Genomic DNA, 19,422 nt, shown 5'->3' on the forward strand with positions numbered 1-19,422 from the left:
AGTACATACCTATTAAGATTAAGATTAAGCTAAGTCATTGGATAATAATTATTGATCATAGTTATAAAACAAAAGATGAGATCAAAATTAAAATTTTTTAATTATTCTCCTGTCTTTTCTGTGAACCATGTTAAAGCGTATCACAATTATTAATAAGTTATTACCCTCAATTTCATGAAAACATTATTGTGTGTTAACGTCGAGTGTCAACATATTATCATTAAAATATAAAACAATAAGCAATGTAATCCTTGAGGATGCAAAGCCAGTTCTTAAATACTTTCAGTTCAGTTACTGAAGTCGCGTTGGTTTCGTAGAACGTCTACTCTTAGTTAATAATGTTACGGATAATAGGAAAAATATTCCTGTTCTTAGGTATTGACTTTTTCACATGTTATATTCTCGTATCGGATCTATACAACTTACATAAAATTTTGTTGGATTTGAAACGCGCTGTTTTTTCAAAACAATCGAAAATATGTTCAAATTTAAGATAAAAAGAAGTATTTTACTCAATTATTTAAGAGTAAATAAATTAAAGAATTTTCTATATTTTATTTTATTAGGTTTAATCTTGTATGCTTCGGGTCGAGGAATTAAGCCATATGAAATAGGAAAGCAACTGTTTCTAAGTCGAAGAGTAGTTACTGAAACTGTCGAGTTCGATGGGGGTATACTAGTGGATGAAAAAGGAATAATAGAGAGCGTTCTGACGCGAGAATCAGTAGACACGCTTCTTCAGGGTTCTCCAGAATCACTAAAGGTATGTAACTATGTATATGTAAGGTGTAGGTGTATATTATTCCTATATAAACAAAACAATACAGTGCTCAAATCTAAACTTTTTATTTAATTAAAGGTATTTGATGGTGGAGATTTGGCATTGATGGCTGGTGCAATTGATTCGCATGTGCACGTCAATGAACCGGGACGAACTTCTTGGGAAGGATTTGTAACAGCAACGCAAGCAGCTGCCGTGGGCGGTTTTACTACTATTGTGGATATGCCTCTGTAAGATTTCCATGCGAAGTTTTCAAAATAACAATACACACACATTTTTATGTATTTAATTGACTAAGCTTTGAAGGCCTATAAATCCGGTGAAACAAAATAGAGTGAAGCTAGAGAGTACGAAAACCGAAGCATTGTTCGTCTATTTCTTCCTCTATGGTTGTTTTATGTTTAAAATACACATTGCACAACCTCATAACCACCAGACCAAGGACTAAGGAGGCCCTAAGAAAAATAATACCTTTATATCGAATTAACAACTAACATAGTTCTTATCTTACAGAAATTCTATTCCACCTACGACGACTTTAGAGAATTTAAAAATTAAAGCAGCCGCAGCAAGAGAAGAAATATTTGTTGATGTTGGTTTTTGGGGAGGCGCTATTCCTGGTAATGAAGTAAGTTCTTGTTAATTAAGTTAGTAAAAATAAAACTAGTTGCTATTTAAATAACAGAAACAATTGCCTCAGAAATTATGGGTTACTGTTTTTTGTACTTATATACCGTTTAATTCTTAAATTGGTAGACGATACTCCACAATCCACACGATAGAACAAAAAATTTATTTTCTGTTATTCTGGTACTCTACAAATACAAATTGTATTCATAGCTTTATTTTTTCATTTTTATCAGAATGAGTATTCTCAAATGATTGAAGCTGGAGTAGTTGGCTTCAAAGGATACCTCATCGATAGTGGTGTAACAGAATTTCCATATCTAGAGACTGACGAAATAAGACCAGTATTTGACGCATTAAATGGAACTGATATTGTTTTAGCAGTAAGTAAATTTTAATGTTATTTTATGACAAAAGACGAGGCCGTGCAGTAATATTCGGTTAACTCGTCCTCTATTAACATAATAATAACATGTAAATCATATTTCAGTTTCACTGCGAATTGAATGACACCACATACAATGATAATTACAACGGAAACGGGTACTATTCAGGTAATAATTTATATTTAAATACACGAGTAAGTACTTACTTAAATAATTTTTTGTCTTACTTAACTACATACTTAGAATATTTTCTTTAGTTTCTACCTAAGAATTTTAAGTTTAAGCCTTTAGGAACAATTGCACCTTTTGCCATCGGGGAAAGTGAAAATTAAATAGGAAGAACGGTAGTGCACCTGCCATATATTTTAGGTAAGGAAAAAAGGGAGCGGGTTGAATATAATATTTTAAACATAAGTTAGGTATAAGATTGAGCATGGACACTGCAGCAAATTTATTTACCCCCAAATAATAATCTTAATATCGTATATATTATTTTTTGGACATGTACTACGGAATTCTTCATCATGATTTTCAAGTGATCTCAGACACACTTGACCATCTATTACATTGAACGATATAAAGTTGTGATTTTTAATATAAGGTTAAAACAATAGATATACCTATAATAGTAAATTGATACATTGCATTATACATACCAAATGGTAAAAGGAAATAATAACGTAACAATTGACATTGCATTTTTAAGTAATGATCATATCTGCAATGCACATTTTCTAGACAAGGAAACCGCATTTCTGCACAAGGTTGCATTTATATAAAATATGTGGTAATTTTTCGTTTTTTCAAAAGGGTAATAATACCTTCGCGAAGTACCTACTTACTAGATGGTGCGGTTTGTGTTAAACATATTAATAATTATTATTAGTCGCTTAACCGCGAAATGTTGTTCTGCCAGGACACCCGCAGTCGATGTCGACTTTACAATTAGTGTCGATGCATGCTTCGTTATTAATATTTCAGTAGTAGTTTGACTAAATACGCTAAATGCATCTATTTACGCATAACCTTTTGTAATAATTATCTAATGCCAGATATGGAATACTTATAGAAAAAAAATATGGAGCAATTCGCCAAGTTCCCACTGCACTTACTTATTATAAGAGTTAGTTAGAAAAGTTATACCTAGGTAATTGTTTTAATCCATACTAATATTATAAATGCGAAAGTAACTCTGTCTGTCCGTCTGTTACTCAATCACGCCTAAACTACTGAACCAATTTGCATGAAATTTGGTATAGAGACATGTATTTTGATACCCGAGAAAGGACATAGGCTACCTTTTATTGCGAAATATGTACCTACCACGGGCGAAGCCGGGGCGGACCTCTTGTAATAATATAATGTGATCTTTGTATATTGGTATCATCTTTTATTAGACCCTCGTCTCTACGACACTTACTTGGCAACACGCCCGGATCAACTGGAACTAGATGCTGTTTCCCTAATTGCAAAATATATAGAGGAATATAAGTAAGTTACCCACTAAGTATTCCGTGTAATATCTTCGAATAGATTCGTACTTAAATTAATTGATATATTGATTAATGGATCTGTCAAGCATAATAAATAATGGTTATTTCAAATCAATAAATTCCAATCGTTTATTTCATTTCCAGAAATATTTTATGTAAAACTAACTTTACGAAAATAACTAAACAATTATATATTTTAGTATCCACGTCCACGTAGTTCACGTCTCAGCTCAAGGTGTAATACCAATTCTCGAGGAAGCTAGAGAAAAAAGAATACAGTCTGGTAGCACGCTATGGCGTGGTGGTGTGACTGCGGAAACTTGTCACCACTACCTCACACTTAGTTCCGAACAGATCCCTCCAGGACACACAGAGTACAAATGTTCCCCGCCTATCCGAAACCAAACTAACAAGGTAAATATTTTTTATAAGTAAAGAATCAAGAAAATTTGTCTATCATAGACTTTGTCGATGTGTGGTAGATTCACCACAATATTATGTGTAATCAATCATTTAACATGTTGTAAGAAATTTTAACTAACATATCAGTTCTGTGTTGTTGTCTAAATAAACTATTAAAATAATGTATAGGTATTGAATATACCTATTATAATACCTATTGAATTTCACAGGACAAATTATGGCAATACATTAAAGAAAATAGGTTCGATTTGATTGCATCAGATCACTCGCCATCCGTAGCCAGTTTGAAAGGATCCAACTTTTTGACGGCGTGGGGAGGCGTGTCGTCTGTTCAGTTTGGTGAGACATATTTTATTTAAAATATAAAACACCTTTACCCATGTATATTAAGATAATATTGAGACTAAAACTTCAATTATGATAAGAAATTAATTGTTGATAAAATTATTTCTCTTATACAGGGTGTCCCAAAAAGTAGTGATGAACGGAAGCTGGGAGGTAGAGGACCTAAAGGGCTATCCGAATCACCCCCATGTTATGACGTTTTTTTCAATTTTTCACCTATCGCCGAGTACGGTGATATTTTCACTCATGGTGACGTCAATTATTGCGGAAGGTGCTTGATTTTTTTTGTGTGCTAAGCTGAAAGATAGGCCAATTCAGTATGGTAACATTTACTATCGTTAGATCTTTGAATGGAATAAAAAAAAGAATTAAAATGCCAAGAAAGATAAAATTACCCAGTATGTTCTCCACTTCAAGGGCCCGTAAAAAAATAAAATCACATAAAAAAAGTTTTCCATTTGGCTTTTAAAAACTTGCTCTATCTATCAGGTAGCTACCCTGAAAATTTCATTTTATTATTCAGAAGGCTTCAATCGAAAAATTGAAATCTAAATGAGGTAAGTGCAAAAATTGAATTAACATGATGATTAATAAAAACAAATTAAAACCAATAACAAGGTGTTTAATTACCAGAAATTTTTAAAATGACCCCGCTATTGCTCAGTGCAAGTGCGACATCACCGTAAAAAGTTGTCTTTTAAATGTCTGAATGCCCTTTTATCATTTTTAATGGTTTCTTCTGCTACTATGAATTTCCAGGTTATTTCGTTCAAATTGTGGCAGTCTCTCGTCTTTGTAGTATCCCCACGGAAAAAAATCAATAGGGTTTATGTCCGGGGACCGTCGAGGCCAGGCTAAAGGGCAAAGATACCCTGAAAGATGGATTGGTCGTTGCAGCCTGCGCATGCGCTGGTGACGCCTGCCTTAAAGCCTGGCCTGCACGGTCCCTCGACCTAAACCCCATTGATTTGTTTCAATGGGGATACTAAAAAGACCTCGGCTACTTGAGAGAATGCTACAATTTGGACGAAATAACCCGGAAATTCATAGTAGCAGAAGAAACCATTAAAAATGATAAAAGGGCATTCAGACATTTAAAAGACAACTTTTTACGGTGATGTCGCACTTGCATTGAGCAACAGCGGGGTTATTTTAAAAATTTCTGGTAATTAAACACCTATTTATGGGTTTTAATTTGGTTTTAATGATCATCATGTTAATAAAATTTTTGCACTTACCACATTTAGATTTCAATTTTTCGATTGAAGCCTTCTGAATAATAAAATGAAATTTTTAGGGTAGCTACCTGATAGATAGAGCGAGTTTTTAAAAGCCAAATGGAAAACTTTTTTTATGTGATTTTATTTTTTTATGGGCCCTTGAAGTTGTGAACATACTGGGTAATTTTATCTTTCTTGGCATTTAATTCTTTTTTTATTCCATTCGAAGATCTAACGATAGTAAATGTTACCATACTGAATTGGCCTATCTTTCAGCTTACCACACAAAAAAAATCAAGCATCTAGCGCAATAAGTCACGTCACCATAAATAAAAATCTCATCGTACTCAGCGATAGATGAAAAATTGAAAAAAATGTCATAACTCCGAAAATACGAAAAATCGCATAACATACATGGGGGTGATTCGGATAGCTCTCTAGGTCCTCTACCTCCCAGCTTCCGTTCATCACTACTTTTTGGGACACCCTGTATATAAAATTCTCGTGTCACAATGTTAGTCTGCATACTCCTCCGAAACGGGTGGACCGATTCTCATGAAATTTTCTGTGCATATCGGGTAAGTCTGAGAATCGGCCAACATCTATTTTTCATATGTACCACGGGCGAAGCCGGGGCGGACCGCTAGTATTATATAATATATTACCTACTTCGTAGGTATTCTATGTGTGTGTAATATTATATATAAATTAACTAGTTATTTACGTCCTAGGCGTCTCATTATTCTGGACTGAAGCTAAAGCTCGTGGATTCAAATTGAGTACTGTGAGTAGATACTTATCGTCAGGACCAGCGATGCTAACTGGTTTGCGAACAAAAGGCATGCTGAAACCAGGTTATGATGCAGACTTCATCTACTTCGATCCAGACGCTTCTTTTGTAGTTACGCCTGAAATAATCACTTATAAAAACAAGGTAACGTTTTTAGATAGCTATGGCGATATTTGTAGCCTAGCGTAGGTATAATTGATCAATACATTTAATACAATGTGATGGCTATTGTTTCAGATAAGTCCCTACATGTACAGAGTTTTACAAGGGACGGTCGTGCATACATTCCTCAGAGGACATCTTATCGCGTCCGGTGGAGAGATTGTAAACGGTCCGCAAGGAGAGCTATTACTGAATGAAGACCTTGTGTTCGTTTAACACGATTAGTTATTGTTTAAAATATTGTAATACAGTTCTATCATGCAATTCAACACCTTGATTAAGATCAATTTAATTTGTAAAACAGGAAAAAAATTAAAACATTGGAACAGTAGTTATGTTTTTGTATTTTTTATCGGAAGCCATTGTTGTAGCGTGCACTAAGCACTTGTAAATTAATTGTAAAGGTACTGACAGACGAGCTATAAAAAAGCATGCTAATAAGCTTGTTCACATTTGCATTGCAGAAATAAGCATGCTTGATTTAAAGCATAGGTACTCCTAAATAGGCATGCTCAAAGCAAACGTACGGACAGACGTGCTATTTGGGACCAGGCTTATTTCATTGTTAAACTTGAATCATTCATGTCCTTTAGGCTTTAATAAAGCCTCCTAAGCATTATACGAGCAACATTATTTATATTTAGAAAGGAAAATGTGTTCCATAGACATTCGTAACTTCTATAATGTGACACAAAAAGCAAAGTATTTTCTTCTCCCCAACGCGACATATTGCGGGTTTAATTTTTAATGGCTGGCGTCCACTAGGCGGATCGGGCCGGGCCGCATCGCAACGCAAAAATACGCCGGCCTATGTTTTGTATGAAACATCGTCCATTAGCGACGGATCGGGCCGGGGCGGGCCGCAACGCATTGGCGGATATCGCTTCGCAGGCGGATTTCTGCCGGCGGTGCGCTGCGGCCCGGCCCGCCCCGACCCGTCTAGTGGACGCAGGCAGGCGGATGTGAGCGGCGAGCGTCTGTTAGATAAAATCCGCCTAGGCGATCCGCCGCGCCCCGTACAGGTGGACGCAGGAGCAAACAGCGCGTCCATTAGAGACGGCCCGTTGCGATGCGGCCCGGCCCGATCCGCCTGTAATGGACGCCTAGCATAAGAGAGCAGCAAACAAAAGAGCCGTTTTTTCTATACAAACGTAGTCCCCTGTTTCCTCCCTGGGTTGTGCCACTAGAGCAATATATTAATTTTTACTATTAATCTATGGTAACTTTAGCCATGTTCCTAAGTTTATCGTATATGTATCTCAATGCATGCACAGTAGCATGCTCGAAAGTAGAAAATCAAACGACGTTAATTTATCACAACGATTAGACGACAAATCTAATCTAGTTATATACCTATAACATATTATCTCATACAACTTGGTCTAGCGATTCTTCTGTTTAATATTGTTTAAACTATTATTCATAATTCCATTTTTAATTATTATTTCTCTCTCATTATAATAATAATTATAAAAACAAAATATAATATAAGCACCTCACTTTGTTCGGAGACACGGGAGAACGGAATAACGGAAGTCTTACTTAGTTGAACTTTGCATTGCAATAATTGTAATTTAAACAATACCTGTAACAAATTAAAGTAACATCGATGGAACAATTATTGTGAAATTATGCACAATAAAATATTATAAAAACCGTTATACGTAGACAGTACGTACTGCGGTACTGAATTCTAGAACTACCTACTTTCAAAGATTCCCGCCACATTCCCGCACTTTTTTATCGGTAGTATCACAGACTAATAATAATATACTACGTATACAAGTAGTATCATGAATAGGCATGACGACAGTATCCATAAATGATCGTATTATGTAGTGTTTTTAAGGGAAAATGAATAAATAAATTAAATATAGTGACTTAGAAATCTTAAAAACATTAAGATTAATGAGATTATCAATAAAATAAAACATTGAAATTCTGCAGTTGGCCATTTTGACTAAAACACGCGTGACGTCACGTAAGTAAACAACTCACGTCAGATGTGTTTTGTTGTTATGAATATGTTGAGAATAGGCATTTTTATTTATTTTCTATTGTTTCACGTACGCTTTATCGACTCAGAACAGAAATATAATTGCGAATTCACGAATACATGGTTCGGGGTTATCCGCGCCAACTTTATACAATCATTTCTTATTATTTTCTCGCTTGAAATAATTACTAACACATTTTTGAGCATTATTTTTATGTGGATTCACACTGCAATACTGCACACCACTTATAAACTTTGAAATTCGTTTCTATAACACATATTAAATAAATATTTTTTTAATTTTCTTTGCAATGCGTACAAATAATTACGTATTTACTAAAGAGTGACGTCACGCCTACGCCATGACACCTGCGAGCTGTTTTGGCACAGTTAAGAAATATTTTTTGAAAAATGGCTATTATCTTCCTTAAATTTAAGTATATTACCGAAATATAGGGATTTTCTTGTATAGTAAACGTATACACACATTATGGAAGAGGATTTCAAAATCTTTCGTCATGCCTTTTATAGTTGTAACCAGCTTCTTGCTTGTTAAAAGTAAAAATTAGATAAATATGGTAATTTAAACACAATAAGGAAAAAAAACAATTAATTAAATAAATAATAAGCATTGATATTGATCACTGATGAGTTATAAACTATGATGATGTCTATGGCCTATGGGTTATGTTTTTATTATCTGTTCATGATAGTGACAACTGACATTTACGATTCAACTTTTTAAATGTGTACAAACCGTTATTGAATGGATTTAGAGTTAAATGAATTAAATAAATACCTACTACTAGTTTATTATTGTATCAATATTGTTATGAATTAAATTTGTTTAATGCGTGAATCACTCATATGCTATTTATAAATTAATAATCTCGCCTTGGTGATTGAACCAAGATTGAACCTCACAAAAAGGTTTGTGTTCTTTTTGTCATTTAACATTTGACAGATTAATAAAATAAAAAAAATAACCTCACTTTCGTCGATTTGGTTCTGTTTTGATATTTTGCTGTGCTAAATAATGTGTAAGAAGTAATATTTATCAGATGCCGAGTGTTAGTAACAGTGGTGACGCGCCTAGACAACTTGAAAACTGTAAAATGCAACTGGAGTGCTTGGAATTAGCGGGATGTACTCTAGACCGGTACATTACTTGTGATAATTCCCGCCCTTCATTTCTAGAGGTTTGTTTCACGTTTTATCGTTATATAGAAAAATAAAATCGGTGATAATGTTAATGTGATAAAATCTTTCAGATAACAGGCATAGCAGTACAAGGCATTCCAACATGTAGTGGCCTAAATGCTGGAGACTACAGAAACCTGGCAGCCCTACTAAATCATGCTTCTTTGTCGCAGTTAAAAATATTAAATAAAGTTCCATTGCCACCAGAAATAATGGAACATTTTGCTCGTATCCTTTGAAATAAGTTTAATATAGAACTCCAGTTAAATAATTTTTATTCTTGATGCTTATAAATTAAATATAAATAAAATTAAATAAAGCACACAATATCATTTTCATTAAATTAACAACTTTTTTAACCGATCCAATGAACAATTACAATAAAATTTTAATTAATTTTATTCCCTCATAGATATTGATAAATCATGCATCTTTGTAAAATAGTTTTGTGTATTTATAAGAATCATAAATCAAATGGGTCATAGTATTATTAATTGCTTTCAAACTTATACTACCTACCTATATCTAAACAGTGCTTTCCTTAGTGCTAAAACAGATATGCAGTGCCACTGTTTGATGGGGGTGTTTCCAGAAATAAGCAGAGTTTGGTTAGCAATTGATAGTAACATTTATGTATGGGCATTTGAACATGGCAGCGATGTAGCATACTTTGATGGCCTAGGGGAAACTATTGTCAGTGTGGGCTTGGTTAAACCGAAGGCAGGAGTTTTTCAGAGTTTTGTTAAGTACTTACTGGTCTTGACGACTACAGTAGAAATAGTAGTATTAGGTGAGTGTTTAAGTTTTTCCACATCAATAATATATTTTTTTTTAACAAAAATTAACCTTATGATGAAATTCCAAATAACATAGAATATCTACTAATATTTATTTGGTGAAATGTTTTTGTTAAAAACTGTTCCTCATTCTTTCTTTTTTGTTTTATTAATAAGAAAACAAACATGTCCTGGGTCAAACATAATCATATAAAAATTTAAAATACCACCCACATTGTATATTAAATTGTGTTAAAAATTTCTTATAATTTTAGGTGTAACATTTTCAAGTGGCAAGCAGAGTGGATCAACTGAATTTGAAGAGATACATTTGGTGCCGGAACCTGTTTTTGTTTTGCCTACTGATGGTGTTTCAATGCTGTGTGTGAAACCAACATCCAAAGGCAGAATATTTATGGGTGGAAAAGATGGGTGTCTTTATGAAATAACTTATCAGGTAATATTATGAAAACACTATTAATTTTTAAAAATACTTTTCTACTTATTATTATTACATATACATAATATTTGTATTATAAAAGCTAATTCATACTTAAACCATGTTTGCAGGCTCAATTAGGCTGGTTTGGCAAACATTGCAAGAAAATTAATCATTCTACAAGTGCACTATCTTTCTTGGTGCCTTCATTTCTTAATGCAGCCTTGTACGATGAAGACCCCATTGTTAAGATTGAAGTAGACAACTCACGGAATATATTATACACGCTTAGTGAAAAAGGTTGCATTGAAGTGTTTGATTTAGGAGAAGATGGTGAAGGGTTAACTAAAGTCACTAGATTAGGTCAAAATAGAATTGTATCATCTGCGCTAGAAATTGTAAAGTGAGTATTCTAATGTTTTAATTGATTTATATTAATTTAAAAATGTGGGTAATTTGAAATAAAAGTACCTACTTACCACTTTTTATATTGAACTATCACTAGCACATTTATATTTACTTGAAACATGTTCATTTAACTGAATAACAATTGTGTTCATATTTAATTTCAGGACTGTAGAAACAAATAATTTTAAACCAGTTATTGCCATATCAGCTGTAGAAGAGTCTGAATCGGAACATTTGAATGTTGTTGCTATCACACAGACTGGAGCAAGATTGTACTTTAGTACAGGCTGTAGAGAGTAAGTATAAAATGTCATCTAATCATCTAATGTGTAAGTTTTCTGGTTAATATACAAGAAAAGTAATCTGTTTGTTTAGTAGTATATTACTGTATACTGTTGCTAGTAGTTGCTAGTATATTACTGTATACTGTTGCTGTATACTGCTGAGTTTGTTTAGTAGTATATTACTGTATTACTATATCAACTATCAAGAAATGTACTTGCCAGTCATTATAATCCTTATTCCAAATTATGCATACTTACCACATGACATTTTGATAATAAGTGTCTATGACTTTATTATTGTACAACAATTAAGCTTAAATTGTTTATTTTAGCCCCAATCAAGGAGGACCTGCTAGACCACAAGATCTCATTTTACTTCATGTCAGACTACCACCAGGATTTACACCTAATGCTTCAGTTCTTAAACCAAAACAAGTCCACAATGCTGTGTATGATAATGGTGAGTTATCTCTTAACTAATTATTATTATATTCATCTTTTTAAATGTGCTTAAAATCCTTAATGTTAGTAAAAGTACACATTTTAAATATTAAACAAAAAAACAGTTTATGGTGTATTTAATAGTGTAGTTAAATGTGTTCATCAAATCTAAACCACTCGATGATCTTTAATTGTTTCAGTATATGTAAATAATATGATCATATTATATAATCTTAAATTTTAATAATGATAATAATTCATCCAAGAAATTGTTGTTATTAATTGTCAGGTACCCTCGTAATGGTGTGTTCTACGGGTGGTGGTGACGCAGAAACACTCTGGTGTATGTCACGAGCACTCGGTGGTGCTGCGTTTAGCGAAGCACATTCTTTGTTACCTCTAGATGGGCCCGTGTGGGCGCTAACCGCCTTACCGACGATACACGACTCGCACTTGTCGCCCGCTCTGTTGGCTAGAAAAGGTTTGATTTGTTTTTGATATAAACTAATCTAGAAATTAGTATATTAAGTAGTTTTTCATGATTTTTATTTGATCTTTAAATTATTTTTTGTTATTTGAACTTCAAATTATTTTCGATTGTATTATGCGAAGTCTTACAGATAATGGTTACACAAATAAATTTATTTAATTTAGTTGCAATGCAATTTTTAATGTGTGATATTTTTGTTATATTTTTAATTTGCTTGAGTTGTTACTGACGCAGTGATATCTAATAAAATAATCAATTTGATTGTCATGCAGAATTTATGAAAGGAAGATTTTGTTAAAACATAACCAGACAAAATAACATTTGTGATCTCTAATTCCATTAGATCCATGGTCGGGTTCTCGATGGGCGGTTGTCAGCGCATGGGGCGCTGCACTTATAAGCGCCGGCGCACCACCAGACTTACTTAGGGCTTTGCTTCGTGATTACCGCGGACCAGATGCGCAACCGGTGAAGGATTTGTTCCAGGTGAGTGAAATTTTGTACACGAATATTATATTTTCATATTTTGGGTTGGTAAAATCTTAATGAAAAGTCTATTCCTCCGATAATTTCAAATCTAATATTTAAAATTATTTACAATGCCTGTGTCTTTATCATTTAAACACAACACACCAATTTTCCTTTGTTTTAATTTGAAACAACTTCAAATTTACATGTGAGGTCGTGTAATAGTTATTAAGAGCTGTATGTTTTCAGTTGCAAGGTTTCGACCAAGCGTGCGCGTGCGCATTGTACTTGGCGTGTGAAGAGGCGACCAGCGGCGATCTGTCTATTAGCGAATGGGCGTCTAGAGCCTTCTTTATTTATGGCTCTCAGCCAGTGCCAGCACCTCTACAGCCGCACCAGATGTCTCATGCACCTTCTAGTATAGGTAAATGATTAAATATATGATAAATAAATAATGCAATTTTTTTTGTAAAATGATATGTTGGCAAGTTCTTTAGTAATGTTTTTTTCTATTTTTGAGGTTTTCATTAATTTAATTAATATTTTAGACTTTCATTAACAATAAGCACTATTTTATCATCAATTGTACCATTTTACAAAGATATATAGATATATATTATATTATTTCTGCAGGTTCTCCAAAATTCTCCCCGCGCCAAGTGTCAACTCCAATGTCGATACGCCCTCAAGATCAAATGCGACAAATGCAAATGAACCAATCGTACCAACAGATGCAAATGAATCAGTCAATAGGCAATCAATCCATAGCACCACAATCTCCATACCAACAAAATATAAATAGAACACCATTTAACCAATCCTCATTTGTTGGTAATGTCACTCAACCAAATAGAGAAAATTTCCAATTACAAGTAGAATATAGTTCGAAACACAATGGACTCTATATCTATGTAGGAAGGATACTTTTACCAATCTGGAATTTGAAGTGTGTTACGAAGTCACTGACGCCAGATAAAAAGGAGTTTGTAAGTATTTTACTACTATAAAACATTATATATATTATATAGAATTAATTTGATTAATAAAATATAATCAATATAAATGTGCTATTTATAAATATTTTAGATGTCAAGCAAAGTCACAGGAGAAGATTGTGCCTACATAGTAAAGAAATTACAACGTGTCGCGGCGTTCATACAACGCGTCGTTGCCCCACCACACTCTGATGAACAAGCTTCTATTCATGCACTAAAAATATTTATTAGTTAGTACTGTTTACTTATTTGATAAAAACTTCATTTTTCTTTGTATATGGAATGGTGTCAAACTTATAGTCTATATTTTAATTGTTAAAAAAAATATTTTTTAGAAAAACAAATTGAAAAATAAATAAAATAGTTACTTACTTCATAATTTATTTACGCACTTCTGAAAATACATGTCTATATTGCAGCAATGGCCATTGAAATGCTCAGTTTATGGAAAGTCCTGTGCGAGCATCAATTCCACGTTATAGCAGCCAGTCTTCCGCCAGAACAGCAAAGTGCATTACAAGCTGCAAGTTTTCGGTAAATATTATACTTTGATAACTATTGAATTTGCATAACTAGCTATTTGTAATTTCTCAATTCTTACTGGGAAATTGTCATAGTTCAACAAGAGCGCAACATAGTTGCAATAAAAAAAATAATGAACATTATATTGTGTATTGTATACCAAGATTGTTCTATGTATTTTGTGTTTCAGGGAGTTACTGGTTGGTGGGCAAGAAGTAGCGTGTTTGTTATTGGGATCTCTAGTCGCAGGATATTTGCGTGACAATGCGTCGGTCGACGGTATCTCACAAAAATTGAGGCAATTGTGTCCTACGCTTTATAGACAAGAGGACGCTACATGCTCTAAAGTATGCATATAATGTCTAATCATATCATAAACCAGATTTTCTTACTGTTTTATGATAACATGGAATTTTAGTTATCAAAATTTGAATGAAATTTAATATTAAAATATTTTATTCACAGGCCAATGAACTATTAATGTTTGCTAAACAACAAAAGAATTCCGCCGAACGGGAAGAAATGCTTCAGCTGGCTCTGAAACTTTGTAAGGTATGTGAATCTATTTTCATTTTTCAACTACATAGTCATCTTGTATAGAAATTAACCCATTATATGTTTCAGGATGTAGCTCCAAATGTGAATCTACCTCTAGTTTGTTCAAAATTACTCTCAGCCGGGTTTTATTCTGGTATTGTGGAATTGTGCGTCACCTGCGCGTCTAGAATAGACCCTCAAGACAGAGCACTTTATTATTACAAGAGCGACCAGCCGTCGCAGGATCGAGAGGGCCATTTGCTTTATTATAAGAGGTATTAATTTAATTGTATGTTTTACCAAATTATTAAAGCCTCTTTCCGAATAATATGTATAGTTATTATATTGAGCAAAAAATTAGGACATCAGACCTCTATTTTTAACCGACTTCAAAGAAAAGGAGGAGGTTATCAATTCAGCCGGTATGTTTTTTTATGTATGTACACCGATTACTCCGAGGTTTCTGAACCGATTTACGTGATTCTTTTTTTAACATACACTGTGTGTTTTCATAACAATATAATAAGGATTTTGCTATAAAAATAACGAATAAATTTTCGTGAAAGATATTTATTTCACCATTTTTTGTGTTTAGGATGGAAATATACCGCGAAGTGTGTACTGCGTTAGAGCGTTTGTACGAGCGTAGTGCGGAAGGCAGTGCCGAGTCGTCGCCACCGCGTGTGCGTACGCAAACTACTGATGCGTTACTTACTTTGTCACCAGCTGATGCTAATTATCAGGTAAAAACATCTGTTTTTATGTATTTTCAATTTTTAAAGAATGTATTATTGATTTTTTTTTGTCATGTTCAAGGGTCGAAAACTAGTCGCGGAATGTTTGTCAAGAGAAGATGAACTTCTACATGTTGCAACTTATGAGTGGCTTATATCAAAGAACTTAGGATCAGGTGAGCTACACTTACTTATCATTTATTAATTAAAAATATTTATATCTCTTATGTATTAAATAAAAAAAGAAGGAAAGGTAGACAAGTGAAGAGATGGATAGATGATATTAAAAAGGTTGGAGGAATAGTATAGACCAGACATGCGAAGGATAGAAATAAGTGGAAGCGGCTGGAAGAGGCCTATGTGTCACAAGACACGCTGATCAACAAACCAGAAAATCCGATGTGTTAGATAATAGTGTTAAGGATAGATTTAGTTTTATATGTATGTTTGTATCAGCAATAAAGGCTTAAATAAATAAAATAAATAAATGTATTCAATAGAATCACCTAATAATTCGTCAATAACTTAAAAACACACAGTACTGTTGTTTAACGACTGTAGAATACAATGCGTAGATTGCTTGTTTTTGTTATTTTAAGCTATTTGTTAATGTTAATGATTAATTACAGAATTAGTATCAGTAAGCGGTGTAGCGCCCGCATCGCTACGCACGTACTTATCAGCGGCTGCGCGACAAGCGTCCGGTCGCACGGCGCTGTTACTGCTTGACCTCTTGTGGAAGGTTCTCGAACGCGCCGGGGATCATTTGGCCGCGGCTGAAGTGCTCGAGGGATTGGCTACTCGACCGGGGTAATTACATGCAGTGTTTACAATGAAATATACCAAGATTTTCCATTGATCTAATGATATTTATATCGTTTGCTTATAAACACCAAAAGTCAATTGGTAAAATATTGAAAATCGACAAACTGAGGGATTTTTTTAGTGAACCTTTTCAACTATTTTCTGTCATTCAAATCTAAATCAGCTTATATTAAAATCGGTAAAAATATTGTTTTGTCGATTTCTTTAATCATAATTATACATAATTCCTTACTAAGTATGCCTATATTTATTTATTTTTATCTCAAATTAATCTGTATGAAATTGAAATATTTCATAAAAGTAAAAGTGAAGTCCCATGTCCCCTAGTCGGGTAAGGGGCAGATGCATTATACATCTGTTTCACTGATCGATTTTCTTTAGGGACAAGTAGGTGATCAGCCTTCTGTGTCCTACCTGACCAAGACATTTCTTTTTCTTCGTCCCCACCGGGAATCGAACCCAGGACCCCTCGGTGTTACGCTCCGGCGTCAACCACTGTACCGAGGAGGCGGTCAAATGGCGGAATATTTGATAGTGTGGTATTATTCCAGCACGGGTGCGACGCTATCGCAGCGCATGTCGTGGCTGTCGGCGGGCGTGGTGTGCGTGCGCAGCGCGGGCGGGGCGGGCGGCGCGGGCGAGCTCGTGCGCCGGCTGGAGGAGGCCGCGGAGGTGGCGCGCGTGCAGGCGGCCGTGCGGGCTGCGGCTGCGGCCGCCTGCCCGCCGCCGCCCGCCGCGCTGCTGCAGCGGCTGGACGATGAGCTTATGGATATCACGCAGGTTTGTGTGACATTGTAGAGCAGATCACGCGGTACCCATTGCAAGAAGCAATTTCAATTTTGATTATTTTGAAAATTTAAAAGTCCCGATTTTTTTCCCGAAAGATTATTTCTTTTTATGAGCCAAAAGTCTGCTTAAACCATTAACCAAGGATCATCTTTGCTCTTGCATAGATTGTAGTTTAATTAAGCTACAACAAAGGTTTTTCTTCGGTTCTCTGTGTATCTTTTAAATATTAATATTTTACTTTCAGTTGTACGAAGAGTATGCAGACCGTTTCAATCTATGGGAATGCAAGCTCGCAATTGTGCAATGTTCAGGACACAATGACGCTCTGCTGGTGGAAAACATTTGGAGTAATATTCTCGCTGAAGCGGAATCAGCCGCTCGTTCATTGCATTCCCCTGATGAAAAACTTGCCTCAGTTCTTAGTAAATTAACCACATTAGGAAGAGAATATGTAAATTCAGGACACTGTTTCCCATTATGTAAGTATCGCTAATACAGCTTTACCTTTTTCTTAACTTTTTTAGCTAAAATTATAATACCCTTTTTTATTGCAGATTTTATTGTCCGTCAATTAGAAATATTGAGCTGCAAAATACAAGCAGAAAAGAGTATGGTTTTCAAAGCCGTATTGAATATTGGTGTATCTTTGGAACAAGTTTTAGACATCTATGTGAAGTAAGTTTATTTTTATTATTTTTTATTACAAAGATTAAAATAATAAGCTTTTTGTTCATTTCATTCCATTGACCTTATAAACAAAATCTTGTTATCTCCCGTTGTGCGTACATGTTTTCAGAAGTATGTAGTATGTACATTGTAATTATAATGGCGCATCAGATGCCCGGCATTTGCATCTTTTACTTGCGGCACGCGCGGCTTTTGGTTGCCGGCGGCAGTTTGCTTCGATACGGAGTGGAAGGAGTGCGAGATGCGCCATAAAGTACACATTGTGTGCATCTCTCTCTCTCTCTCTCTTTCAACCTGTGTTCGTCCACTGTTGGACGTAGGTCTCACCCATGGCACGCCACTTAGCCCTATTGTTGGTTTCTTGCCGCCAGTTTTTCCCTGCTATCTTACGCAAGTCATCGCTCCATCGTGTCATGGGGCATCCTACACTACGTTTGCCGAGACGCGGTCTCCACTCTACAACACGGGTAGACAACAACATGTCTCTCATTGTGTGCATGGTATACATGAAAGTTAAGCAATGTGTGTGGTTACACAGGCTGGTGAGTGTGAACGAGCGCGTGTGGCTCGGTTGCGGCGATGAATGCCACGTGTGCGGTGTAGCGGTGCTCCTGCTGCAGGCGGCGCGCGCCGACGTGCCGCAGCTGCCGCCCGCGCCGCGCCGCAAAGCGCTCGCCCGCTGCAAGGACCTGCACGAGGCGGCGCTCTCCGCGCTGCAGGTGCGTACACCCGTACAATCACCTCGTTCAAGACGTGATTCTAAACGTTGCATAGCACATCAAACTCGCGAATCAATTGCAGTGCTTAATACAAATACAATACTTATTTGTAAAACACCCTACGCTTATAAAACGGATTTGAGTCAAGCTGTGCATATAATATGCAATAATTTAAGCAAGTTTAAATACTTTATTATTATTTTCAATTATAAATATTGTATTTTAACACGTTAGAAAACAATTTTGAAATAACTAACATAAAAATTAGTAAACAGTTACTTATAATTTCAATCAAACCTTTATGAGGCTGTACTATTTCTAAACTCAATTTAATAATTTAAATAAAATAAGTTACTATTATAATGTTTATGCATTACAATAATATATCAATTTTCCTTTCATTTCAGAGTCGACCCAACACACAAATACTTATAGATAAACTTACCGTGGCGCAGGCGTATCTAGATAGAATGGACTAATTTAGCATTAATTTTAGTAATTTTTATTTTTATTTATGTTAGTTTTTTTTTTTTTTTGGTGAAAAAAAAACATCGATCATTGGTAACGTTAAAATATAATTAAATTAGAAATCCGTACAATATTCCTTAAAAAATACACTTTTATATCTTTTTAAATAATAATTATACAATTATGTTTCAGTTTATTATTAATCGGCAGTGACTGTAAAACTAAAATTTTACTTTAAAGTTACTTATTAATTAAAGTCATAATATATACATTTGATAATAATATATTCTTATATATCCTGTCTAAGCTGAAAAATGCATGTATGCATGTAAGAATAACAGTGAATGTAATTCGGAAGGAACACTGATTTCTATTTTTGTAAATAAATTAAATTTAAACATTTGACATTGTTTTATT

General features: G+C 34.6%; 2 protein-coding genes across 2 annotated transcripts; both read left to right on the forward strand.

The window, feature by feature from the left end:
- The first annotated feature begins 299 nt into the window (after nucleotides 1-299).
- LOC149905842 (uncharacterized) lies at nucleotides 300-6,558 on the forward strand. Its single transcript, XM_090105518.1, has 11 exons — nucleotides 300-375; nucleotides 567-763; nucleotides 860-1,011; nucleotides 1,295-1,409; nucleotides 1,645-1,791; nucleotides 1,899-1,962; nucleotides 3,192-3,285; nucleotides 3,488-3,701; nucleotides 3,920-4,049; nucleotides 6,007-6,209; nucleotides 6,303-6,558. The coding sequence occupies exons 1-11, from the start codon at nucleotides 339-341 to the stop codon at nucleotides 6,441-6,443; spliced, it is 1,494 nt and encodes a 497-aa protein (XP_089961644.1). The 5' UTR covers nucleotides 300-338; the 3' UTR covers nucleotides 6,444-6,558.
- A 2,637-nt stretch (nucleotides 6,559-9,195) lies between these two features.
- Nucleotides 9,196-19,407, forward strand: Nup154 (nuclear pore complex protein Nup154). The gene is made up of 24 exons (XM_090105176.1): nucleotides 9,196-9,422; nucleotides 9,495-9,651; nucleotides 9,980-10,213; nucleotides 10,475-10,656; nucleotides 10,770-11,041; nucleotides 11,211-11,342; nucleotides 11,663-11,790; nucleotides 12,061-12,252; nucleotides 12,605-12,747; nucleotides 12,979-13,153; nucleotides 13,363-13,715; nucleotides 13,816-13,954; nucleotides 14,144-14,258; nucleotides 14,437-14,593; nucleotides 14,712-14,798; nucleotides 14,871-15,058; nucleotides 15,379-15,526; nucleotides 15,600-15,693; nucleotides 16,147-16,327; nucleotides 16,894-17,122; nucleotides 17,376-17,610; nucleotides 17,686-17,806; nucleotides 18,357-18,537; nucleotides 18,945-19,407. Exons 1-24 carry the CDS (start codon nucleotides 9,285-9,287, stop codon nucleotides 19,014-19,016), a joined length of 4,053 nt encoding a protein of 1,350 aa, XP_089961302.1. The 5' UTR covers nucleotides 9,196-9,284; the 3' UTR covers nucleotides 19,017-19,407.
- The last annotated feature ends 15 nt before the right edge of the window (nucleotides 19,408-19,422 follow it).

Source organism: Colias eurytheme, chromosome 9 (genome assembly GCF_061535395.1).
Source record: "Colias eurytheme isolate Ceu_HAF_F1 chromosome 9, ilColEury1 Martin Lab GWU primary, whole genome shotgun sequence".
Lineage (NCBI taxonomy): Eukaryota > Metazoa > Arthropoda > Insecta > Lepidoptera > Pieridae > Colias > Colias eurytheme.